Below are 27,608 nucleotides of genomic sequence, written 5' to 3'. Positions count from 1 at the left end.
TTTTGTATATATTTATAAAAAAAATTTATTTTTATTAAATTTTTTATAATATATTAATATTATATATAAATTTTTAAAAATTTGCCCTATTATATTAAAATAATATATAAAAAATATAAAATATATATATATATATATTATTATAATACCAAAATATTATATTATATTTATATATTTTATTACAAAAAAAAATGTGTATTTTTTATCAAAAACACAAAAAACCTTTTTTATTATATTTATTATACAAAACCCCAAAACACATTAAAAATTTTATATGTATATTATATCCCAAAATATATTTTTATTTTTATATTTATATAACACACACACATTTTAATTTTTTATATAAAAAAAATTTTTATATAACACACAAAAATATATATATATATATATATAAATGTATATATATACTAAAATATATATATATAAAAATATATATACACACACACACAAAAAAATATATATATAATATATATAAAACACACAAAATATGTATATATATAAAAAAACAAAACACATATATATATTATATTAAAAAACACATTTTTATATAAGTATATTATATTTTTATATATATATATATACCCCCACACACAAAAAATTATATATATATATAACAAAAACACCAATTATATATAAAATATATTATATATATAAAACATTTAAATTTTTATAAAAATATATTTTTATATAAAAATATTTATATACAATTTATATATAATATATATTTATTTTTAAAAAACACACACATTATATAAAATAACATATATATATTATATATATAAAAAAACAACAAAAAAAAATATATATATATATTATATATAAATTTAAAAAAACAAATTTATATATATATATACACAACAAATTTTATATATATATATATTGTATAACAAAAACACACACACATATGTATATTAAAATATATATTTTTATATTTTAAAAAAAACACAAATATTATATATAAAATAAATTATATTATATATATATAACACACACACACATTTATATTTTTAAATTTATATATAAAAATTTTTATATATATATTATATATATCCAACACATTTTTATACAAATTTTATATATATTATTAATATATAAAATATATAATTAAAAATATATATATATATATAAATATATAAACAACACCATTATATATATAATTATATATATATATAAAATAAAAAAACACAATATAAATATATATATATATATAATTTTAAATTTTATATATATTATACACACCCAAATTATAATGTTTTCTAACTAATATAAATTCAAACACACCAAACCAAAATTTGTAATAAATTAACACAAAAAATAATTTTGTATTTTAAAATTAAACCCCAAAACATTTTTAAATGTAATTTTAATTAAAAAAATTTTTAATATTTGGGATATGTTGTGCTGTTTTATTAATAAAAACCAACCCCAAAATATATAAAACAAAATGATACCCAAATAATGTAATAAATTTTTATATAAAATGCTAAACCCCAAAAAACAAAGGGTTCCCCAAAACAACCACAAAACATTTATAAAAATCACCTTTTTTAATTTTTTATTTTTTTTGATTAATTTACACACAAAAAACAACACTATTTTTATGGGAATTTTTTCACCAAAAAAAAAAACCACTTTTATGGATATTTTAATAATTTATATGGTTTAAAAAATGGGAAAAAACATTTATTAAAAATTTTTATATATTTTTTAAAAAAACAAAATGTGTTATTTAAATGCAAAAATTATATCTACAAGTTTTAAAATAATATATAATATTTTATTTATTATATCACAAAAACATTATATTTTAATTATTTTTAATTTTTATTACCAAAAATTTATTTATATAACAAACACATAATTATTTTTGGTTTATTCAAAAAACCCAGAATTTAAATTTTTTAAATTATTATTCAACACAAAAAAATTTAATAAATTTTTTTAATTTTTAAAAAAAATTTAAATTATTTAACCCTTTTTATATTTTTAATAATAAATTTTATCCCATTTTTTTTTTTTTTTTAAACCAACCACACTTTATTTCCCCTTTATTTAATTAATTTAAATATTTTTTTAAAAAACCTACTTTATAAATTAATTTTTTTCCCCAAAATATTATAAAAATTTTTAAAAAAAACCCCACGACCAAAAAACATATTTAAATTATTTAATTTTATATTTTTATAATAGTTTTAAAACCCGTTTTTCATTTGGTTCTTAATTTTTTATTTTTTTTTAACATTTGGGGGACCAAATTTTGAAAATTCCCGTTTCCTATTTAAGTTAAATTTTAAATAAATTTTTCCCTTTAAAACCCCAGGTTTTCAGGTTTAAAAATTTGTTTTATTAATTGGGAAAATTTTAAAAAAAAAAAAAAAAAAAAAAAAAAAAAAAAAAAAAAAAAAAAAAAAAAAAGAAGAAAAAAAAAAAAAAAAAAAAAAAAAAAAAAAAAAAAAAAAAAAAAAAAAAAAAAAAAAAAAAAAAAAAAAGAAAGAAAAAAAAAAAAAAAAAGAAAAAAAAAAAAAAAAAAAAAAAAAAAAAAAAAAAAAAAAGGAAAAGAAAGGGGGGGGGGGGGGGGGGGGGGGGGGGGGGGGGGGGGGGGGGGGGGAGGAGGGTTGGGGGGGGGGGGGGGGGGGGGGGGGGGGGGCCGGGGGGGGGGGGGGGGGAATTTTAAGTTTTCCTTTTTTTTTTTTCTTTTTCCCCCCCTTTTTCAAAAATTTTTAATTACCAAAGTTTATTTAAAAATTTGAAATTTTTAAACTTTTTTTCGGGTTTCATGATTATTAACTGAACTTTTTTTGGAAGTGTTATTTAAATGCAAAAATTATATCTACAAGTTTTAAAAAAGTAACTGGCATATAATATCTGTTGCCACTTGGTGGCACTGTATATGCACAGAATAGGTTTACATTGATATTACCATTCATTATTCAGATTTTTGATTGACTGTTTAATATTTAATTTATTTATATTCATTTATCATCAGATAGATGTATTTTTGAATTATTCAGAGAATTTTTTTTTTATTACCTGTCAGAGAAGTTAATTGGCTGGCTAAGATCTAGCTGTATTCAACTGGACATATAAGAGAATTTAAGTACCTTTATCTGTACTTTTTTTCAAATAATACAGTATTTAAATTGATTTAATGGTGTTGCATGATTATTAACTTAACTGGAAGTTTTGACTCTGTTCTTCAGTTAGCGCTGGCTTTAATTTTATTATTTGTTAGTAATTGCATGTGTGGGGGTAGCCACATCCTTTGATTTCCTGTCCTTGCCTATTTAAGTGGTACAGTTTGAAATATTTTCTGCTTAAAAACCTCAGCTTTGGCCAGCTAAGATCTAGCTGTATTCAACTGGATGTATAAGAGAATTTAAGTACCTTTATCTGCACTTTTTTTCAAATAATACAGTACTTAAATTGATTTAACTGTGTTGCATGATTATTCACTGAACTGGACGTTTTGACTCTGTTCTTCAGTTAGTGCTGGCTTGAATTTTATTATTTGTTAGTAATTGCAGGTGTGGGTAGCCACATCCTTTGATTTCCTGTCCTTGCCTATTTAAGTGGTACAGTTTGAAATATTTTCTGCTTATAAAACCTCAGCTTTGGCAGGCTAAGATCTAGCTGTATTCAACTGAACATATAAGAGAATTTAAGTACCTTTATCTGCACTTTTTCAAATAATACAGTATTTAAATTGATTTAACTGTGTTGCATGATTATTAATTGAACTGGAAGTTTTGACTCTGTTCTTCAGTTAGTGCTGGCTTGTATTTTATTATTTGTTAGTAATTGCAGGTGTGGGGTAGCCACATCCTTTGATTTCCTGTCCTTGCCTATTTACATGGTACAGTTTGAAATATGTTCTGCTTAAAAACTTCAGCTTTGGCAGGCTAAGATCTAGCTGTATTCAACTGGATGTATAAGAGAATTTAAGTACCTTTATCTGCACTTTTTTCAAATAATACAGTATTTAAATTGATTTAACTGTGTTGCATGATTATTAACTGAACTGGAAGTTTTGACTCTGTTCTTCAGTTAGTTTTCCCACCCGCCCTCCCTGTTTCTGTTTTGGTGTTAATCTTAGTGGCTTTGAAACTGCCCGCCCCTCTTGTAAATTTATGTTTGGATACTCCTTCTGGGCCCATCTCATTTCCTCACTCAACTGAGTGCAGCGAGATCATATTCTGATTTCAGGCACTCCTACTGTGTACAAAGAGAGCATCTGGGAAAGAGAACAAAAAAAAATTTAAGCTTGTTTCCTGCCTTTCCTGTTAAGTGGTCTAGACTGTTTGTAGGCTTCTGAGCCCCCAAGCCCTTCTGTGTTGGATGGAAGCCTTCTAGCTTAGTTTTGTTTCTTATAACTAGCCAGTTTTCGAGTTTCAGCACTCAAATCTGTTTCTTTGAACTCAGCACTTCTTCAGAACTCATTGTAAGCACTACATAAGCTGCAAATTACTACAGCACTCAACTTTCCTCACTTGTCTAGTGGAAAGCAGTTTTTAGTACTTAATAAATAAGCACTTATCCAGGCATGTCTAAGGGTCAGCTTCCAGTGATTTCTCCTGTCTACCTGATGAATCTGGGCATCTTGGGGTAATGCAGCAATTGCTTCATGTACACAGACAACCCTCTCCTCCTACCACCCAACACTACAACCTGTGAGAGATGCACTTATATAGCCAAACTGGAAGCAAAGCTCTCTTCACCCAAGACTGGACTAGACAGTCAAGAGGAGAAGGTAAACACTTGCATCACACCACACTTTATCACATAGTCCCTCAAAACCTACACCACCAAAACACACACATAGAAACACAAAACACACACCTACATTCGCAGAGACTCTCAATAAAAACCTGCCCAAGCATCAGGGACATCCAAAGCATAAACGCAAGCAAACTCCACCCCCCCCAACACAACCCAAATGACACATAGCCCACAAACTCAGTGTGCCACTCAACCACAGCCCATAAGGCATAACAACGTACCCAACACTCTAATCATAGGTGACTCTATAGTCAGGCACACTGATGTTCCCCTCACTAGACTAAACAAGGAGAAATTTACTGTCAGCTGCCTGTCAGGTGCCAGGATCCACCACATAACACATGCACTCAGGTCACTCCACAATAAGTACATATATGAAAACTACTCATGTACCAACTCTTTTGCTCAACGTTTTCTAGAATTCATAAATTCCAACGCCTTGGATCAACTTATTCACACCCTCACCAGGGGCAGCAATATCCTAGACCTGGTCATTACCAACATGGCAAACCGGTGTTCCACACCAGAGGTCAATTCCTCGTTGGCCAGATCCAACCACAAGCTAATCAGCCTAGACATCCACATCCCACCCCCACCCTCAATTAGGGAAACCATCGTAAAAAACTTCTCCAAAGTCAAGTTCACACTTCTTAAGACAGAAGTGGCAAACTTCATGACACCCACGCAGACGGACAATAGAGGTATGACTGCTGAATCCTACACAAATGCACTTTATAAGCACTTACACGAGTGCATGGATCATGCTATCCCTAACAGAACTAAGAGGTTATCCTCCAAAAAAAGGAAGCCAATCTGGTGGTCCTCTGCCATAAACAAACTCTACAACAGAAGAAAGAAACTTTGCAAAAAAGAGTAAAATCCCATGACTGGAGGAACTCCCTAGTCAACCTCAGTAAGAAGCTGAGATCCCTCATAAAATCCTCCAAAGCTAGTTACGAAAACAAAATTGCCACCGACTCTAAAGACAACCACAAAGCATTCTATAGCTATGTCAAGAATCTAAATGGGAACACTCAGATCTGCTCTGAGTTACAGCACAATGGCACTAAATATACAGAACCAACTGATATTGCCAACATCCTAGCAGATAGGTTCAGTGCTAACTTTACCCCCCTCTCACCCTCTAGAGGGCCCATCTCTATACCGGAAGAATGCAAAGTTCCTATAATCACGGCTGCACAGGTAAAAAAACACACTCTCCAAAGCCAAGAACACAGCATCCATGGGACCTGACAATATCCCAGGCTGCGTTCTACACAAACTACAGAATGAACTGGCACCCTACCCAAGTACCATGTTCAATCATAGCCTCACCTCAGGCTTTGTACCCACTGAATGACGCACTGCGACAGTTATCCCACTCCACAAAGGGGGAGCCACGACGGACCCTGGGAACAACCACCCCATTAGCCTGACAAGCCTGGTCTGCAAGGCCATGGAACGTATCATCATGGAACTCATAAACAAAGACATTGGTAATCTCCAAACTCTGGACCCTACCCAGTTTGGATTTGTAAAAGGCAGATCATGTCTCCTAAACCTGATTGACTTCTTTGAAGCAGTCACCAAAGCCATAGATGAGGGTAAAATGGTTCACATAGCTTATCTAGATCTCGCCAAGGCTTTCGACACCATCCCCCACTCTGGAATTATAGATAAGCTCACTAAACTAGGTATAAATCCCTATGTCACAAGATGAGTTGCCAACTGGCTCATGGACAGAACCCACACTGTGAAAGTAACGGATTTCAAATCCGACATCAGACCAGTGACAAGTGGAGTCCCACAGGGTTCAGTCCTGGGTCCTCTCCTATTTGGTATCTACTTCTCTGAAGTGCAGGCCAACAGAGAAGGTCTTTGGCTAACAAAGTTTGCAGATGACTGCAAACTAGGAGCCATAATCGAAACTCCTAACGATGTGGACAAACTACAAAAGGGCCTCACTGAGACAGATACCTGGTGTCAAAGCCATGGCCTTTAGCTCAATGCTAAAAAGTGTATTGTCATCCCCTTTGGTAAAAACTCTGTACCCATAAACTACCACATAGCTGGTAGTCTACTTAATGCCGAAAATGTGATAAGAGACCTTGGGACACAGGTGGACAGTAGACTCTCCTTTGATAATCACATCGCCACAGTGGTCAGGAAATCCTTCTACGTGGCTCATCTCATCACAAAAGGATTCTCATCCAGAAAAAAAGAGGTCATTGTTCCCCCTCTACTCATCACTCATTAGTCCCATTATAGAGTACAATGCCCCTTTTGGTATGTACCTCACAAGACATCTACAACAACTGGAAAGACCACAGAAATACCTCACAAAGAGGATTACTGGCCTCAAACAGATGCCCTATGCAGACCGTCTCAAAAAACTATAGCTTTACTCCATCGCATATCGCCTACTCGGGCGATCTCTGTCTAACATACAAAGCTATGTCAAACCCAGAGCTGTTGGACATGCTCCACTTAAAGAAATCCCAATCCCTCCGAGCTACACGCTCTAGGGGCCTAAAAGTTGTCACCATAATAAACAGAACATGCTGGAGGGAAAGATTACTGCCCCAGAGACTTCCCATACTCTGGAACAGACTACCTATCTATGTCAAAAGAGCTCCTCATTAGCACTCTTCAAGAAAAATCTTGATGATTGGATGGGAAATTGGAAATTCACCCCGGGGATCACTTCTGTGGCTCTGCTTGACAGGGGCACAGAAAAATTATTTTCTTGGGTGGAGAAAGCCAGGGTACATTTTTTGGCTAAGCTTGTACGGGCCCTAGGGCCGATAGGTTCATAGGTACGTACTAGGCTAAGAGCGCATATGGCAGTGAAGAAGCTCCTCTGAGTAGGGAAACCTGGTTTGCTTGTATGATTCTTTGGAGCATATTTTGTACATTAAAAGATTTATTTACAGTTTCAGTTTGGGTGCTGTATTCTTTGCGGTTTTACACAGTCAGCACCTGCACCCAGCCCTCTGTTTCAGTGGTAATGCACTATATGTTGGTGTGTGTGTGTATAAAATTTTATTTTACAATTGTTAACTGGGATGGTCCGTCTGGGTGTAAGCCATTTTCAGGGGAGGCCCGTGTTGAAAAGCTCCAGAAGTACAACTTACATAGGCACTAAAATAAAAAGGAAAAAATACATTGACATAAAAAGGCAAATGCAAATGTACAATTGGCATCTTAGGTACAACATCAAAATTACAGGATTAAATAATAATATACATTGATATATAAATAGCATAAAAAATTATTTAAGGCGGAATGTGTTTATTTATATATATATATATATATATATATATATATATATATATATACACACACACACACACACACACACACACACACACACACACACACACACACACACACACATAGAAGGTATTTGAGAGTATGTTTAGCTTTTAAGTCAGGTTAGTATAAAAAGAGAAAGAGAAGAAGGGGATTAGAAGGAGATGCCTCAAGTATATAAACAGAGATTAAGAGATTGGAGAATAAGACATACAGCCTGGGTTGATAATATCCAGTTGCTATACAAATAGTCTTTAAACTCATTCCAGCAGTTCATGGTTTATTGCTCGTTAGTGTTTCCAGGTTTTTTCCTGTTGCTAATATTTAATTATTTTTGTTAATATTTAGCAGCTCCTTTATGCGCCGCTATTCATGTTGAATATTTGGTGCGTCATTCTGCAGCATTGTTAGAGCAAGTTACGGTTTACTGCTTGTAAATATTAGCAACAAACACTTTTTATCATGGGGGATGGTCTCCAGATGTCCTAGCACCAACTGCTATGCATGGTTCCTGGTGTAAGGGATGGTTTAGGTATTTACTGATGAAATCATGACAAAAAAATGATGAAACCACAAAAGGGGGGGGGGCTATAGCCTGTTACACAATTTCATCACATTAAAATAAAGACTAAACAGCTCTCTTGGTCATCGTCAGCAGCAGCAGTCTGCACAACAGAACTAAAGGGAAAGTCTGCGAAGAAACTACTAAATCACCAACTACTCTGACTTCTGGGTCTTGTGCATACATTTTGCTGAGATGACTGGTATGAACTCCTCACAAATTAAAGCATACATGTCATTACAATTACAGGCTTAATATAAGACAGCCAACAGTTCATTCATTTAAAATTTGTTTCATCATCCTGGAAGTAAGGGGGCAACAAATATGAGAAGAATTCTTTATACAGTAAGCACTTATTTCCTCCAGTGTCAGAAACAATATGAATAACTCCTTATCTACATGATGGGGCTTCATTGCTGTAACATCTGGGAGGACAAACCTGACTTGCTATAAACATATTTCATATTTCTTTTCATCATTTCAGACAGAGAAAGGCGAAGATGCCACAAGCACCATAATATGTACAACAATACAACATCAGATTACATCTGGGAGGACAACATAATGACAACAAAAAAAAACCTTAGAGGAACAAAGAGCACACTCCAGCAACTACTGTCACATCATGAGATTAGGAGATACGCCACACAGATAGGCATCTCACTACGTGGACCACTCCAATATTACCTTTACACAAAGAAGGCCTTTCGCTGCTAGGGCATCTTCTCCTCTTCCATTAGGATAAAAGCGGTACTTTGCATCCAGAATGGGATACCGACTGGCCAGGAAAAGACCACTGTTGAAGAATTTAAAATCTGAGCAGCCATAAAGGGCATAAATGCCAATGTCATACAAGACATGTCCAAAGAAAGGGCTCAACAAAGATTTCAGCCTGGCTGCTGCCCTCTTGTCAAACACTTCCTGGAGACAAACAAAGTCAGCATCAGCAGGGAAGAGTGATGAGATTTCACAGTAAGCATCCTTATTAATCTTATTTTTCTTATACCGTGTCCTGGGGCCAGTGTGTTGTTGGGTTGGATGTCCTGTGGGAGAGAGGCCTTCCACAGAGTTCTGAGCCACGTGACCTGAAACGGCCAGAGTGACAACAGAAGGGTCAGCAGCAGCAGGCTCAAAGTTTATGCTTCCATTTGGTGACATGCCATCAATCTTCCTTTCCAGTTCACTGCTTTCTTCGGAGCTGTCAATGTACCGCAGGTTTGAGTCTCTCAGTAAGGCTTCATCTGAGGGGTGGGATTCAATAGCACCATACGAGGACTGCCTAGAAGGGAACAGGCTGCCTCTTTTACTTCCAGGGCTGAGAGTCACTGTACTTGGTGAATCAATGCAGATTTTAATTCGAGGCCTACAGACTCCATCCATAATGTACTGGCCAATGATACAGGATCTTTTCTGACTGTGTGATAAGTTGCTGAACCTTGCCAGACCATCAGGCAGAAGACAAAGGTTGGCACTAATGAAGCTGAAAAGCATGCCACTTTCCTTAGAAACCCATTTCTTTTGCACTTTTTCTTCAACTTTAGGATTGTAGCAGTAGGCATATGGTCGACGGGCAGCCTGTAAAGGAACCCAGAGGATAAAGCCAAACAAAGCAAAAGGCAGAGAGATCACGAACAGGATAATGTATAGTGCTCCTCCAAAAATTATTTTCAAGGGGTAAAGGTAACACTCTTGCTCTATCCTTTTCTGTTTCTCCAATGTAGTCGACACACAAGTGGCCAAAATTCGGTCAAGTAGCCAGTAACACGGGAAAATAAGGCCCCAAGCAAGACTGTGGAGGCTGGCAAGGAAGCAGTTTGGGAATGGAGATTCACGTAAAACCATTGTGTCCTTACAAAATCGCATGTCAAATAGTCATATTCTGGGAATTGTGGCTCATTTCCTGCACGGTTCCACAGGGTAATGCACAGCAGACAAATCTGTAGTCAACAGTACTTTTCCAATGCATCATCATTCCATTTCAAACTTCATGGCACATAAAACTAAAATAAAACAAAACAAGTCAATACTAAGAAAGATAACACAATAATTTCAAACAAATTGCATTTCTTTATACAATAAAATATGGAGATACAGCATAAAAATAAAGACTTTTAAAAGTAGATAAGGGCCACTTGGGTAGCAGCTCCTCCCAAAGGCTTACAGTAATATTACCACTTCTGCCTTATGTTTGTCTCAAGAATTACAGAACTGGCACAATTTTAGAACCTAGAATCATCTCCAAAATAGAAATTCATGTTATCAATCACTTTCTAAGAGCGTTACATAAAAAGTTATCAAGCCAATGCAGTTCATCTAAAGTATAAGTAATGAACAAAGACAGAATATGTGTCATGTTGCTCTAAGTAATACAAGGTGAAAACGGAGAACTGTTGGAATACATGTTACATGCCACCACGCACAAGGATCCAAAATGATCAAAAATAGTAGTTATGGTAGAATACTGACCACAACTGTAGAGCTTTGAAGATGTAATTTGGATAGCAGAAACTGGTGGACTGCACGCCTGCAAAACCTGTTGTATTCAGCAATATTTGATCCACTTTCTTCCCTGCCACTGCCCCATCTATAGACCCTCACCAGTGCAGGAGTACCAATGTATTGTGTGTATAAGTCCTCATTAAAACCTTCCCTGGCGTTACTTTTTCATGCGAAGAAACTCAGATTAATAAGAAAGTTAAACTAGTAAGAAACATGATCCAATGACTACTACAGTTATTCACCACTACACAAAGTAACTCACGAAGGATATTTAATCAGTACTACTCAAGATAATCCACTGGATTCCAACAAATCTTAGGCACAGCCCTCATTTTTATGACTGTACTACTTGTAGGACATTTTTCTTCATCTCAGCTTATTGCGAGAGTGAAGATGTACTTGCTTAGTCTCAGTTTAAGTCTTTAAAAAAATAACTAATGCTGTTCTTGACAACAGCATATACTATAAGCATGGTAAAATCAAGAGCGCTGTTTGGCACCATATGGAGCTTGGTACAAAATTCATCTTTAGCACTTCTAACTACCCCTCCCCAGCTGTCTCATATGCTCCAACACTTGCCTCTCTTATCCATGGTAATCTTGAGCATGAAGTGCTTCCAATCAGGAAAACAGGAAATTTACTCAAGCCTCTATAGTTCTTCCTAAAAAAGAAACCGCAGAATTCATAAACAATGCATGCAGTGTCACATTCACAAACACTGCATGCAGCGTCACATTCATAAACAGCGCGTGCAGTGTCACATTCATAAAAACTGCAACACTGTATGCACCACCACATTCATAAACCTGCATGCAATGTCATGCAGGTTTCATGCAAACTGTGTTTGTATGATGCCATGCCATTTGCATGACTCAAACAAGGGTCATGTAAAAGATATATTAACTCAATATTTCCTTGAATAGTATAGGGATGCATATAGTGCTTCTGAGCTTTGCACAAGTATCCATTATTTTCATATATGGTATACTGGAGTCCCTTCATCTGCTGTAGAAAAATGTGTGCCTCTGAACAAAGGAAAATACAAACAAAACTTAATGGAAAATGCAAGTCTGTTCACGCACTTCTTTTGCTTCTGACCTTCCTCTCTCATAAATTTACTTCTTCATAATGTACCTCATCTCAATGGATGTCAAGCCATCATCTTAGTTCTACTTAACCGTCCCCACCATTACTAATACGCTGCCATACAACATGCCATGTCTAACTGGGACTCCTCTTCCCTCCAATGTTTAGGTTCTCCAATTCCACTTGTGCTTGAAATAACAGTTCGATTAAAAAATAATACATGCATAGATTAGTGCACATTCTACACATTTAAATAAAAAAAGGTCAAGACTAGCACAGACTTAGATGGATACTACTGATTTAAGGATAAAAGTAGCCCCCTTGACAATTATTCTTTTCTATTTACCCTTTAGTCACTCATACACAACGGTATGGTTGGAGCTCTTGTCCAGTGCAGAGGGCTGCTGTACTCAGCCTTCTGCAGTCACAGGCAAGAGCAATCCATAAAAGCCATTGTACATAACTGAAGAGAAGCGCTAGCAAGTATGCTAACAGCAGGGGAGCCAGTTGACTGATCACTCCCACTCGCTGGAGCTCTGTTGTATGGTGGACATGTGGGCTTCACCCAATGTGTTTCTTTGACATGACTTCGTCAATGTTTCATCTGAGCAATATGATGATGTGTTTTACTGCATTACAACCCTTTGTGAACTACATTATGTGCAGCCTGTGGACCAAGAGTTTGATCCATCCTTTGGAGGAGATGTTTAAACCAAGGCCTCATCTACCCGAGTTGGTGGTAACTCGCGTGGATGTAAAAGATCCCACAGCAGTTATCAGAAACAGTATGGGGAAATTCTCTACTGCCCAGGCCAAATTTCCTTTATTCCCTTAGTAAGAATACCACCTCAGGTCTCCACTGAAAAGAGGCCATTGACCTAGTAGGACTATGACAGTCAATAAAGTTTAAATAAAACAAAAGAAAAAAATACACCCTGGTCTGGATAATCCTAACACAAACATTCTGTCCCTAAACAAGCATTTAGGATGAAAGGAGAAAGGAATACCATACATTTGTTATTCACTTCTATTCAACCATTCTTGTAACTTTTTTCTATATTTTTTGTATTTATTTTATTTATTTTACATTTACATTTGTTGACCGGGATAGTCTAACTGGATTTATGTCCATTTTCAGTAGTATTTTAGTTTTTTCTACATGTCAACAATGAATTGTTGCAAATGTGTTGTTTAGTTACAAATGTCATGTTTCTGAAGATTTTTTTTTTTTTTGCTTCTTGTATTTGTTGCACTTCTGTCAGTTTGTAGGCACTGTACCTTCTCCTCTGTACTCTATTACACACTTAATATTGGGTTATGTCTTTGTAATTCATTTATTGAATCTCCTCTACTGTATTGCACTGAACTATGAATTGAGAGTCAGTCAGAAAGTAGGCCTATTGCTGTTTAGATCTCGCTTCAAAATATCTACAAGTGAAACAGCTTTCTCTAAGACATGCCCAGCAATATGGAATAAACTCCCAGTTGAGGTGAAACAACAGAGCACACTGGAGTCCTTTAAAACCGAATTAAAAGAACAGAATCCAAACGTATATGCTTTCATAACAATGGCTAATTTACTACCTCATGCAGAAACCAATCTTACTTTGCTTTATGATTGTAATATTCACATTTTGACTACAGTGGCTATAATATGCTTATAATTATGTTTAAATATGCTTGCAAAAATGCATTTATGTATAAATTCTGCATGCCTTTCACTTTCAACTCTTTACTCAAGTGTGTCTTCTGGCTTAAGTCGTGGCTGAACCTGTCCACTTACTCGGTTATCAAAGTGTTAAGTAAAATACTGTACTGGTGTTATCCTTGGCAGTAGCTGACATAGGTCTACTGGGATATCTACAACCCCAATTACCAACAACACAAACAAAAACTAACTGAATAAACACAACCATTAGGTACTCTCTAGCAACTACAAAGACAATGTTATTGAAAGACCCTGGCAGAGAAGCACTCTCTTACAGCACACTATTAAATCAAAATGTATATGAAAACTAACTAGACTCTAAGTAGCAATGGACGTAACTTCAGGAATTCATTTGTGGTAAAAATCAGAAGATTCCTAGAGAGGCATGCAGTTCAGAGAACATTAAAGTGCCTAGCCCAAATTCCCTAAAGCCCTTACTGGTTAAGTGATTGACTCAAACTCGCACAGTAGACAAATGAAAGATGAAAGATTAAAACCTTGTACCCCTACCACTGTAAGCAGCTCATTAACAGGTCAGAACTGTAGTCCTCTGCGCTAGTTGCCAGACACACTACTACTGCCTTGAACAGGACTGAAACTCTTACTGACTGAATTAAAAAATGTCTGGAGACAAATCACTTGTGCACTGAAAGCACGGACACACATAAGAGTACGAGATGGCACCTACCAATTAAACTTTTTATAGAGAACTAATGCCATCATACATCAGCAGTCACCATCAAGCCAACACTAACACTGGTCAGTGCAAGAGGACATGGTCTGGTGATCTGTAGGGCTAAGTGGGTGGGAAAGTAACAGTTGTCACGGAGCAGCTCTTCTTTCCTAGGAGGAACACTGAGTGACGTTAATGTTGTGAAGTGGCTGGCAGAGCTGCAGATCAGCATTGTAAGATAGGTGAAGACAACATGGCAGGATACCAGGGCACAAGCATAACAGTCCATGCAAACTCCAACTAAATTCATTGCATGACATGTCAGATTGTTTGTCTAGATTTCCCCTGAGTGTTAATACTGATGTTCCCAATAGTTCCAGCTTTCAGCATTCACCCCCTTAAGCTATGTGTACACGGATTCAGCTGCAAGGCTATATCACCAAAGAATCTGGAAAGGCAGGCAGGTTTGTTTCCTTGTTAACTATTCACCTACACTGGTCCAGTTAAACGTTTTCAACCATGTCAAGAGCAACAAAGACATTAAAATACATACCTGCAAACATATACGTAAAAACATGATGTTGACAAGAAATAAAAGGCTAAAGTCTGACAACACAGATGGTTAAGGCTCTCAGCAGTTAACAAGCTGCTTCATGTAGTCCATGATACAGGGGTTTACTGTGTGACTCAAGTCACTTAGCTAAATGCACTCCTAGGCCACATTTGAAATGTGACATTTGTGTCCCGTGAGCTTACACGGTCAACAAATGATTGAAAAAGAAGTAACACAAGCAGTATAATGATGCAAAGAAAGACTAGATAAACACACATTTCAGTGCGACTTTCTCCTAATTAAATGCTAGGTCTAATTCAATGTAAAATTTCATGGCTGTGGGAGCTCAGATTGCAGTTATGGCTAAAGAGTCTGCTGAAAAGTAGTAGCCAAAACTTATGGAAGAGTTTATGTCCCAAAACAAATATCACCTAGGCCATACTTTCTGTGAAGGAAAGATGGTGCAGATTTTCAAGAATGGAGGAATGCTGTGCTGTGGCCAACCAAAAAAGGCAGGACTGAAACAAGTCCGTAGCAAACACTGTAAAACAAGGCAGTGACTGAAAAAGTAGTCCATACTCCAAAATGAGAATTAAAGCATTCCTTTCCTCAGAGCAGCCTAATCAGCAAAAATCAATGTATATTTCTAAGACAAGCAACATGGAGACTTAATAACGAAGGTCAAACTAAAGACCTACATATTTACAATTACCAACACTGCACTGCCCACGAAGCACCAGTATGAAAAAATATGTCTAATGCTTTCATAAAGCTAGAAAAAATGAGCTGGTTTCTTACTTCTGTAGGCTGCAGCCATTCTGGAAATACAGTAGAGAGAGAGCCACTCTGGAAATAGGGTAGAGAGAGGTTCACTAACAGGTAGGAAGTGCCGCAGGGATAAGAATGTGCAAGACAGAATGGGTAAGATGCTTCTTAAATTTCTCCTCACACAATCTGCACTCATAGCCAAGAAATATTTTTTATTTTTCATTTTTCCCTTTTTTACCAAGCTAAGCCTTGTACTATATTCAGTTATAACTAAGATTAAAATGCAAGGTAAATGTTCTCTGTTTTAGGTTTTACTGTCTAAATTAACCTATTTCAGAAGCACTAAACAACAGTATTCTTAAATGATACACTGTCCCTCTTTATTCTCATACCAGATATCCAAGCTGATACTGCAATAACTGACAATACAAAGTTAATCCATGGGTGCCTATATACATGCTCTGCTACCTCCAAAACACTTCCTCTTCTCAACAGAACTTTTTCCCCCTTGGGTCATTTTTGCCCCCATCTCTGCTGGCCATCAAGCCATCCCCAATCAGATTCAACTCATTTGTTCCTCCATATGAGGGAATATACCTCAACAGCATACAGAGCAACAGCCATCCAGGGAAGCAGTCATGCAGGAAACGTGTACCCTCACAGGCATCCCAGCGACAGTGCACTTTCTGTAGTCCTAATCCCCCACCACCTAAGTCAGAAGATGAACTGCCAACATCACCAATGGGACCAGCTTTACCATACCTTCACCTTGCAAGTGCACATTCCTGGACATTACTACTGAAGACTACCACCAACTGGTAAATTGGCAAGTCAAAAGCCTGCCCAACAGAAACTCATTATATTACTATCCCTACTTCAAGGGACTGTGGGAGCTTGCTTCCCAGCTCTGTCCTACCCTAAGAAAGGCATGGTCAGCCTCATCTACTACTGCAATCATACAACTGAGCTACCTGGGGTCATTTGGACTGTAGTCAGGGCTTCATCTCTCTCCCTGAGCAACTGAGACTGGCCTTTTCAACGCCACTTCAACAAAGTCCACCAAACTAATCAAATGGCAATTTCCTCCAATTTAAATACGCATGAGGAAAAGACAGTCTTATCTTCAACCTTAAACTATCATTTGTGAAATGGTAAGGAAGTCCGAGGTACATTTTGTTCCTCAAGAAGAAAAAGAACTACGTGTTTTGTCGAATACGGCTGACCCTAAATTTCCACTGCGCAAAATACTTGTGGACTTATAAATTGCTTAAAAAGTTCTGAAGCATGCAATTAAAGAAAATCCCCGAAACATCTCACCAACTTCTTTTCTACTCCATTTTCAACAAAACTGTCCCCAAAATATTGTTTTGGCTGGTTTTGATCGTTGTAAATAAAAATGCTGTCCCTTGATGCGGTTTATTTTTTGTTTTTAATGAAATTTTTAAAGAAAGATAAAGACATTCCCAGCTTTAAAGGAGCAACTGAATCCTGAATTTTAATGAAAAAAATATATATTTAATGTCATTTTATGCCACATTTAAAAATAATGAAAGTGTTACTTTTATACTGAAATATCCCTGTATTAGACCCGATATTCTACAATATGTTTATGCTTCTGACAACATTACTTATTTATTTACCAATTGTTAACCAGGTAAATGGGCTGCCCTGTTAACATTTTCAGACACAGCCCTGGCTCAAAAAGCAGTGAAAAATTAATTACATATTTCAATTAAGAGAAACAGCAAAAAGAACATTTAAAACATACAGCAGCATTTGATTTCTCCAAACATTTGCAATAACATTTATACTGCATATATGCACCATATTTAGGGTTACATGACATTTACAGCAGGTTTAAAATGATTTATGTACAATATCATTAATAATACTAATAATACATCTGCATGTCCTCCCCGTTCGATTCTCGGCTGGTGTGCGGGGAGTTCCTTCTGTGTGGAGTCTGCATGTCCTACCCGCGGTTGGATGGCCTTCGAAAGACATGCATAAATGGGCATACCTTCGTTGAAGGTTGGACATCGAGCTGGTACCTCGGCGTTCATGAAAATCTACCAATCATTAGCGGACCGGAGTTCCGCTGTAGCGACCCCTAACCGGGAAAAGACGAAAGACAAACAACAACATCATCATTAAATAATAATACAACTCAATGGGGAAGGGAGTAACTGGACCCCAGAAGCACAAAAGGTCAGTAAATTTCTTCCGCAGTTTAAAGAGGGGGATAATTTTGATAAGTTTTATTCATATGTTTGACAGGGTATGTAAACTGTATGAAGTTGACCAAGGGCTCTGGGTACAGTTCCTGACCCCCTTACTCCATGTTAAAGCTGTAACTGTATTATCTAAAATGTCTGACGTTGCATGTTTTGATTATACTGCTGTAAAAAAATTGTTTATTAGAGTTTTTTAAGCTAACACCTGAAACGTATAGGAAAAAGTTTTGTGAGCATAGACGAAAGGCAGATGAAAGGGTGTGTGAATATGTTGCTGAATTGAGCACGCATTTCCATAGGTGGGTGAGTGGATGTCAGGTCACCACTTTTGAAGGCCTGGCAGACCTTTTGGTGAGGGAACAAGCCCTTAGCACTTTGCCTGAGGACATGAGGATCTGGTTAGCTAATAGACAATGTGCTACTTCAGATGAGTTTGGGAAGAAGGGAGACCTATAACTGGCAAGAAGGGCAGCCCTGGCACAGGAAGAGGACTCCCAGTACTGCTCATGGGTCTAAAGGAACCCAGGGTGGGCAGCATAGACTGCCCCAACAGAATCTGCCAGTATCAGGGGAAGCCACTAGTCCAGATACACATCCAGGACCTAGGGTTAAATGTTTTGAATGCAACCAGTAGGGCCATGTGGCATACAGATGTCCACAGAGGCAAGGTGGGGAACAAAAGGTGAGGGAGCCAGTAAGTGGGAAAGACAAAATGCCAATAGTAGGTTGTCTTAAGACAACAGGGGTATCGAACTACCATCCTGCAGATGTTCTGATAGGGAAGGATTTGGATGAGGCAGTACCATGTGCTTATGCAGTTACACGCAGTCAGGCTAGGAGACAAGCATGTGGGTCTGGTAGCCTGGGGGAGACTGGTGAGGTGGTTACTTCAGGGAGGGAGCTACTCTGTAGCAATGAGATTGAATGTGAGCCATAGCTGCCTGTGGGTACTGATGGTCCCTTGGACAGAGTGACTGCAAAGGTAGAGGTGAGTAGCAGTACCCAGGCTGACAGTGAGGCATCACGGTCAGAGGATGCCAGACTTCCTGTGGAAGGGGAGCTGGAAAGGGTTACAAGCAGAGAGTTGAGACAGATTCAGCTCTCAGACCTTACATTGCAAGACGTGAGGCAGGCAGGTAGCTAGGGAGGCACCTGATTCTCAAGGAAAGGGAATCTGTATACTGAAACAAAGGGTTACTATACAGAGAGTGGATCCCTGAGGGAGGGCTAGAAGGTGAGAGAGTACAACAGTTGGTAGTGCCTAGAGCCTCCCGTCTGGCACTTCTAGCCATAGCCCATGATATTCCCTTTGCAGGTCATATGGGCATAAAACGTACAAAGAGGCGTATTATGCAGAACTTCTATTGGCCTGGAATTTCTAGAGATGTAACAAGGTACTGCAGGATCTATGAGCAGTGCCAAAAGGTAGGCAAGGCAGGAGACAAGGTGAGAGCTCCTTTAATGCCTTTGCCTGTGATTGAGGAGCCATTTCAGAGGGTAGCTATGGATATTGTGGGTCGTCTGAGTACCCCAAGTTTCATAGGAAAAAGTATATTCTAGTGGTAGTGGATTATGCTACATAATACCCTGAGGCAGTGGCTTTGTCCTCCATTGCGGCAGAGAAGGTGGCAAATGCATTGTTAGAGATTTTCAGCAGGGTAGGTTTCCCAAAAGAAATACTGACTGACAGAGGTGCCAATTTCATGTCACAATTGCTCGCTTGTCTGTGGAAGTCCTGTGGGGTGAAGCACATGAAGACCACCCCTTACCATCCCCAGACTAATGGTCTTGTTGACAGGTTAAACTCTACAATCAAGTCCATGCTACAGGCATTTGCAGATCAGTTTAAGAGGGAGTGGGACAAATATTTTCCCCATCTGTTTGCTTACAGAGAAGATCCCCAGGAATCCACAAGTTTTTCACCCTTTGAGTTGCTGTATAGGCATAGGGTGAGGGGACCTCTAGATTTAATTTGAGATGAGTAAGAAGGTGAGTGCGGGTCTCACAAGGAGTATGTTGTGGCATACATCCTAAACCTCAGGAAAAGGCTCAGGGAACTCATGGGCTTGGCCCAAGAGAACCTGGCAGAAGCCCAACAACAGAAAAAGGTGTGTGGTATGACAGGAATGCTCGAGCTAGAGAGTATGCTGTGGGGCAGCAGGTAATGGTTCTCATTCCTGTCAGACACAACAAGCTGCAATCAGCTTGGGAGGGACCTTACAAGGTGGTAAGAAAGGTAAGTGATGTTAAGCACATGGTGGAACTGCTAGGCAGATGGCAGGGGCACAAACTGTACCATGTTAACATGATGAAACCTTACCATGATAGGGAGGCCCTTGTGCTGAGCATTTGCAGTGGATTGCAGGAGGAGTCTGAGGGAGATCTGGGGAATGATCTCCTCAGTGAGGCTCAGGCTGACACCTCAGTGGAAGGGGTAGCAATGTCCCAAGCAGCTATCTCCCACCCAGGTTTGAGAAATCCTAGCAGTGTTGCAGGAATTTGGGGACAAGTTCACTGGGAAACCAGGGTGCACCCACCTGGTGCAGTACCAGGTGGATACAGGACTCCAAAGGCCTATTAGGCAGGCCCCTTATAGAGTGCCTGAGAGAGTCAAACAGACTCTGAGGGAGGAGATACAGGAGATGGTGGAACTAGGGGTGATTCAAGAGTCCAACAGTCCCTGGGCCTCCCCAGTGGTGCTGGTGCCAAAGAAGGATGGCAGCATCAGGTTTTGTGTGGACTACAGGAAATTAAATAGTCACACAGAGTTGGATGTTTACCCCATGCCTAGGACAGATGAGGCCCTAGAGCAGCTGGGTGGGGCTAAGTATCTTGCAACCATTGATCTTACCAAGGGTTACTGGCAGGTGCCCTAGACTCCCAGTGCTAGACAGAAGTCAGCCTTTGTGACTCATTTTGGCTTGTATGAGTTCATAAAGATGCCCTTTGGGATGAAGAATGCCCCAGCGACTTTCCAGAGGCTGGTAGATCGTATCCGAGCAGGAGCAGGAGGGTTTGCCCTTGCTTACCTAGATGATAATGACATCCATTCCTGGCCAGAGCACCTTCAGCATGTCAGGGAAGTGCTGGGCAGACTACAGAGGGCAGGCTTGACCATTAAGCCGAACAAATGTCAGGTGGGTATGGTGGAGGTTTCCTACCTAGGACATACAGTGGGGAGTGGTAAGATAAGGCCAGAACCTGCCAAAGTTGAAGCCATTCAGGCAGGGCCTGTACCCATTACTAAAAAGCAGGTGAGGGCATTTTTAGGGACAGCAGGGTACTACAGAAAGTTCAACCCAGTTATAGTACCATAGCTGCTCCCCTCACAGACCTGACAAGGAAGAACAGGCCAGAAAAGGTAGTGTGGACCCCAGCATGTGAGCAGGCATTCCAGTAGCTTAAAGAAGCTTTGGGAGGACCCCCTGTGTTAGCCAGTCCAGATTACAGCAAATAATATGTTGTGCAGGTGAATGCTTCGAACAATGGGGTGAGGGCTGAACTTAGCCAGATTTCTTCAGAGAGGGAAGAGCACCCAGTGGTTTATCTCAGGTCGTAGGCTCCAACCCAGGGAGGAATGCTATGCAGCTGTAGAAAAGGAATGTCTAGCCATAGTGTGGGCACTGCAGAAACTTCAGCCTTATCTGTATGGAAGGAAATTCACTGTTATGACAGATCACAACCCTCTAACATGGTTAAACAGAGCCAGCCAGCAAAATGCCAAGTTGCTAAGATGGAGCCTAGGGTTGTAAGCATATATGTCAGTACAGCACCGCAGTGGGAGTAGCAATGCCAATGCAGATGGGCTCTCAAGACAGGGAATGGGGTAGGTATACTCATAGACCTGACCCTCTCAAGCAGCATTTCTCAAGGGTCACTTGAAAAACTAGCTTGAGTTCTCCAGGGGGGAGATATGTGAAGATTGGGTGAAGACAGATGAAGGCTGCCAGCCTAGCCAGATAGGATTTTATACATAATTCTGTCATTTGTAAATATGAATGTTGAATTACAGACTTGTTTTCTTAACTGAAATGTTGAAATACAAGCTTGTTTTCTTAAATGAAAGGATATGCTGTGAAATGGTGAACGTATGGAGCAACATTGCCCTCTGCTGTAAAGAAAGCTAAGTCAAGCATTTCTTGTATGTCCTTTAAAGTTAAAATTATTTCATGTCTGCCCCTTTTAAGGCAGAATTTGGAGTCAATGAGTCTGGAGTGAAGCATCCTGCCTATTGTTTTAACTTAAGGAATAATTACTAGAGTTTACATGTGGAATGTCTTTTATGGCTACAGTCTCCTGCAGCTGCAAGATAACAATTATGTACTATCTGTTAGCCTGGGAATACCATGAAAGTGTAAAATAATGATGTAATGGGAATCAGGACTGAAGATAGCAATTTAAACAGAGAGAATCAGAAGGTATTAAGCATTTTTGTCTTGACCATCCAACTCATCAGCACTCTGCCTGTCTTCTTATGTAAGTTATCTTAGACTTAAGTTATCTTAGACTTGTGTTTTCTTTTAGAAGATTAAGTGTTTCTGTGATGTCAGAAGTGTACTACTGAATTCATGTACGTATTTCTCTGTGATCTCTGAACTCTTGACTAGCACTGTGTAGTAAGAAGTATTGTCTTGTGTTTTTATTTATTATTAAATATTTTAAAACCTTTCAACTGTGGCTGTTTTGTGTGAAGATAAGTTAAGCTCTAAGAGTACACTGCATGTATATAAGGATCCTGTACCAAGTCAATCTAATAAGCCTTGACAGTTTAGTCATACTACCAATTTGATAATATTGCACAGTAATAACTGGACACCCTTTTTAGGGCCTTTGAGCAACTGATAATTATTAGTGGGTGGTGGCAGGGTACTACTGTAGAGTCTGGAAAAAAGGGGCACAGCTGGAGAACCTGTGCCAGCCTTCCCCAGGAGTGTCTGTGCGGTTGTATAAATTCTTACTTCAAAGTGTGTGAGTGTGTGTGTGTGTGTGTGTGTGTGTGTGTGTGTGTGTGTGTGTGTGTGTGAACTACATGGGCAGGGACACGAAGCACTGGTTGGACAGAGAGGGTGCTGGAGGTTTTAGCTTGCCCACTAGGCTGAGATCTGGACCCTATAGCTGTGCCAGTGGGGAGTCTTATTTGGGACCTGGAGAGCAAGGGAGCGACCAGCCCCGGACTGACTGATCTTGGTGTGCTGGAAAATTGCACTTTACTGTGTGTATTTGTTATCCTTTCCTCCTATATGAGACGCCCCTCACTGGTGTTAGTGGTGAGGATTGAGGCTCTTTGATTGCTGGGCCAGGGCATCACAATCACACAAAAGAAGACATTAGAATGGAGAGAGATAAAACTGTAACAAGATCACTGAAAATAAACTGTCTGATGCTGGCACCAGGAGAAACTCAAAAACTTCTCACCATACTAGCCTTGTGGTAGTGCTACCATTAGCCATTAACAGGTCAGTTGCACTGCTTCACTGGGAAGTGTAGCCCTGAAATGCAGCATTCATTAAAAATACTGACCACAAAATAGGTCAAATCAAAAATAGGATAGATGAAGCAGAGAACAGTGTCAGAACTATATGAGAGTGCAGCCAAGCAGAAGTCATTCACTCAACAACTCCTGGACACTATGGCTGCAACAAAGTAGGAAGCAATCAACCTGAAATTCTAATCACACCAGAATAACATCCTTGTAAAAGGAATACCAGACAAGATGGTGGACAACAAGCTGATTTCTGTACTGCAAGATCTCTATCACAATAGCTAGAAAACCCTTTCCAGACAAAATACTCTGTAAAAAGACTTCATAGACCTTGTAGAAACCTTGTCTTGACTGGGAAACTGCTTCAACCAGATATGTAGGCAAAGCTAGCCTTGGGTAAAATTCTGCCCTAGGCAAATGGCATCTGACCCCAGGGTGTGTGCACAAGAACACGTACAGACACGCACACACACATTTTCAGTAAATTTCCCCATGGCCTTTTCCATATCCTGAAGGCCCTATGACACAGAATACAAACCTCTCCAGTTGCTTAGTCCTGCATTCAGGCCAGCATGGTGGAAGAATATAGTTCATAAAAAACACATGGAACATTACATGGAAGTTTCAGCACTTAAGGCCTGACAGCAAAAGGAACAGGTACAAAATCAAGTATTCCAGACGACTGACACCTCAACGTCCTACTCAAGGCAGTAGTATAGAATAGTTATGCACCTGAGCCAGACAGTATCCAATGGGCATATAAGGTTCTATACTGTCTGGTGCTCGGCGTTTAAAGGATGACTAAGATACAGGACTGGCAAAACAGTCATCACACTTTACATCTGCATGTTAGCTGCTTCCTTTGAAAAGCATACTGATTTGCAAGTATTCCAGTGAATAATCACACACAAAAAAATCATTATATAATTATCCCAATCAGATAAACATCTCATAACATGTGTTGCTGAAACCACCAAAATATGTTCTTTACCATGGCTGAAAGGATTAAGGTTAACCAACCCTTAATCATAAATGACTGTCAGCGCATACTAGGGCAACTGACCATGCAGCCTGAGACCTATGTTGCATGAATCACAGAAGAACAGGTATGGGATAACATGCTTAGTATAAGACCATACTGCAAAAGAATTGAGAAAACAAAAACGCCAGACTTGAGTGGAAAAAAGGTAGCATAGTACCTGACTGTCTGAGTTTAACGAGGCTACCTCACACGGTCAGGGTCTAGAACTCAATCCTGCATGGCCTTCATTTAGTGTCTGGGTGGACTCTGCATGTTCTAACCATGTCAGTTCTCGTTTTTTCTTACCTCACAAAATGTAATGTCTGACTAATATAACCTGCCCCTGTTAAAGTAACTCTTACGGCCTATGTCATGCTGAAAAAGGGTCTACCCTGGATTAATCCACTTAACCAGTTAAATTACTCAAATGCAGGCAGCTGTTTTTTTGAAAGGTACAGTTGTAAAAACTATACCAGCCACTGCATCATTAGCAATTTTTTAATTTATCATCAGTGGCATAACAAAATAAGTAAGCATAAAAAAGGGTCATCTCTGACCAATAGCCAATATGCTAAAACAGAAAAAAAAAAAAGTGTGTAAAAGAGGTATATTTTGCTGATCCAAGAACTGAGTACACATTCACATAGCACATGCTGTAAGCAGATGCTTATATATGCATTTCATGGGAAGAAAACTTAACTGAGAATCAATGAATCAAATGCTAAAAGCCTTTTTTAGAGCAGGGTACTGGAATAATCTGGGTCACTATTTGTGAAATATACCTAAGTAATTAATGAAGTTACAACAAATACGCACTAAATGGCATTACTTGTGCGTTACTGAAATAAGACAGTCCATCCTGCCTGTAGGAAACAATATACTTCAGGGATGTACAATTATATAAGATAATTTCATTTGAAATGCATGTCTGAAAGCTAAGACGTTATTTGCCATCCATTTAAACACCCCTGAAGGAAGATGATGTATTTTTTTTTAAATAACAGTGACAAGCTGGAAAAAATAATGAGTTCATGTAGCATAAATGTAAATATTGTGTTTAAACTGGTTAAGAACTGGAAACAAACTAAATGCATTACTTTACAGTGTTTTCCATCATTACCTCCCTGTCTTATACTATGGTTTACACTAACTGCCAGTATGATTATTACAGAGCACCTCCTGTTCTGAGGGGCAGTAACAATCATAACTGTAGTCCAGGGAATTTGGTGAACTGCAGGTGTGAATATAGGGGAGTCACTATTCCATTCTTCTCTCTTGCTCGCACTTGCAATAAATGTAAGACCAGCCCTCAGCTAATCAACTTTCTCCTCAAATCCTAGAAAACTAACTCAAAATTAAAAATACACCTTAATAGGAATGAATTGAGTCATATACTAAACAGTCAAAGCCACAAACACCATCAATCTAAGAATACATGCTTTTTAAATCAGCAAAACACACAATTCTCTTTAACAGGTCTGTTAAAATCAAAAAAAAGAACCAATGGTTCCCCTCTGAAATTAAGACTTCTCAAACTATGCAACAGTGTTAACTAAAACAATGCAAAGATAGAAGGTCCTTCCAGTATCAAACTTGCTATAATTGCAAAAACTCAAAAAACAGGCTTAGACCATGTATCCTTTTAATACCAAAATGTCATAAATCTATCAAAAACAAGTTAAGCAAACACTTTCAACTGACATATGGAACAGACTTCTTCAAAACTCAGAATCTCTCTTTCATTCACAAATTTAAAAATACAATACCCACACTGCAGTCGGCTGGTATCTAATAAGATAAAAACAAACAATTAACTAATATGGACATATTTAAAAGGAAAGTGTGATTAAAACACAAATAAATTATATATACCTACATATACATATATATACATATATATATATATACACATATATATATATATATATATATATATATATATATATACATTGCAACAAAATGCATAAAATCAAAAAATACTATACATGTAAATCATCATATGGCATGTATATTTGTGCAAAATGTGTATATATCAAATCCAAAAATATGCTTAAAATAATTATCAATTCTTAAAAAAAAAAATAATTAAAACAGTTGCTGTACTGGAAAAACAAGACAGACAAAATATATTCATAATTTTGCTGCCCTTTGCTTGAGAACCAGTAACAAGGAAATGCAAACATTAATACCAGGTGAACTAGTATCATTTAATTTGAGCTGCCAAAGCAATTCTTTGTACTCAGTGGTGGACTCCCATGAACCCCAACGAGCTGCCAAAGCAATTCTTTGTACTCAGTGGTGGACTCCCATGAACCACAACGTGGATTACAATCAATTACTTTTAACATTACAAAAGAGAATTTTTTTTTAAATTTAAACATGCAGTTGAATGTCTATAGAGTACATTGTTGACATTTGCTTTCATAATGTCCTAATTATGCTCACAAATGCATTTAAGGGTACGTTCTGTCCTATCAACATAGAACGCTGGACATTCAGTACAAAAGGCCAAATATACCAAGAGAAGTGCAATTTCCATTTTTTAGAAAAAAAAACTGAATTCATGTTGTTCAACATAAAACATTCTTCCTCACAAATAAACCTTCACTGACTCCATGCACCACACATTTTTGTTTGTTTGTGTCTTTTGGCTTTTCCCGGTTAGGGGTCGCCACAGCGGAACTCTGGTCCGCTAATGATTGGCAGTACAGTTTTATGTGCTGGTTTGCCGGGCCTAATGCACAACCTTCAACGAAGGAACGCCCGTTCACGCATGTCGCCACACAGAAGCCACTCTGAGAATCGAACGGGCAACGTCTAACTGTGAGGTATCAACGCTACCGCAGCACCACCACCCCAGTCTGCACCACACATTTTTTGTACCTTTCCTAAATGCTCCAGAACCAGCAAATCCATCTTCTATCAGATTCT

At 38.1% G+C, this 27,608-nt stretch overlaps 1 protein-coding gene across 1 annotated transcript in view; it reads right to left on the bottom strand.

The window, feature by feature from the left end:
- Positions 1-27,608, bottom strand: part of LOC122798633 (sphingomyelin phosphodiesterase 5-like) — a 930,878-nt gene that overhangs the window by 436,704 nt on the left and 466,566 nt on the right. The window contains exon 2 of the mRNA XM_044067720.1: positions 9,341-10,653. Coding sequence (XP_043923655.1) covers positions 9,341-10,516 — 1,176 coding nt within the window. The 5' untranslated portion in view covers positions 10,517-10,653. The remainder of the gene's footprint in view (positions 1-9,340; positions 10,654-27,608) is intronic.

This window comes from Protopterus annectens, chromosome 3.part1 (assembly GCF_019279795.1).
Source record: "Protopterus annectens isolate FY-2018-M chromosome 3.part1, PAN1.0, whole genome shotgun sequence".
Lineage (NCBI taxonomy): Eukaryota > Metazoa > Chordata > Ceratodontiformes > Protopteridae > Protopterus > Protopterus annectens.
The sequence above is the reverse complement of the archived record's forward strand: the minus strand, read 5'-3'. Positions and strand labels throughout refer to the sequence as shown.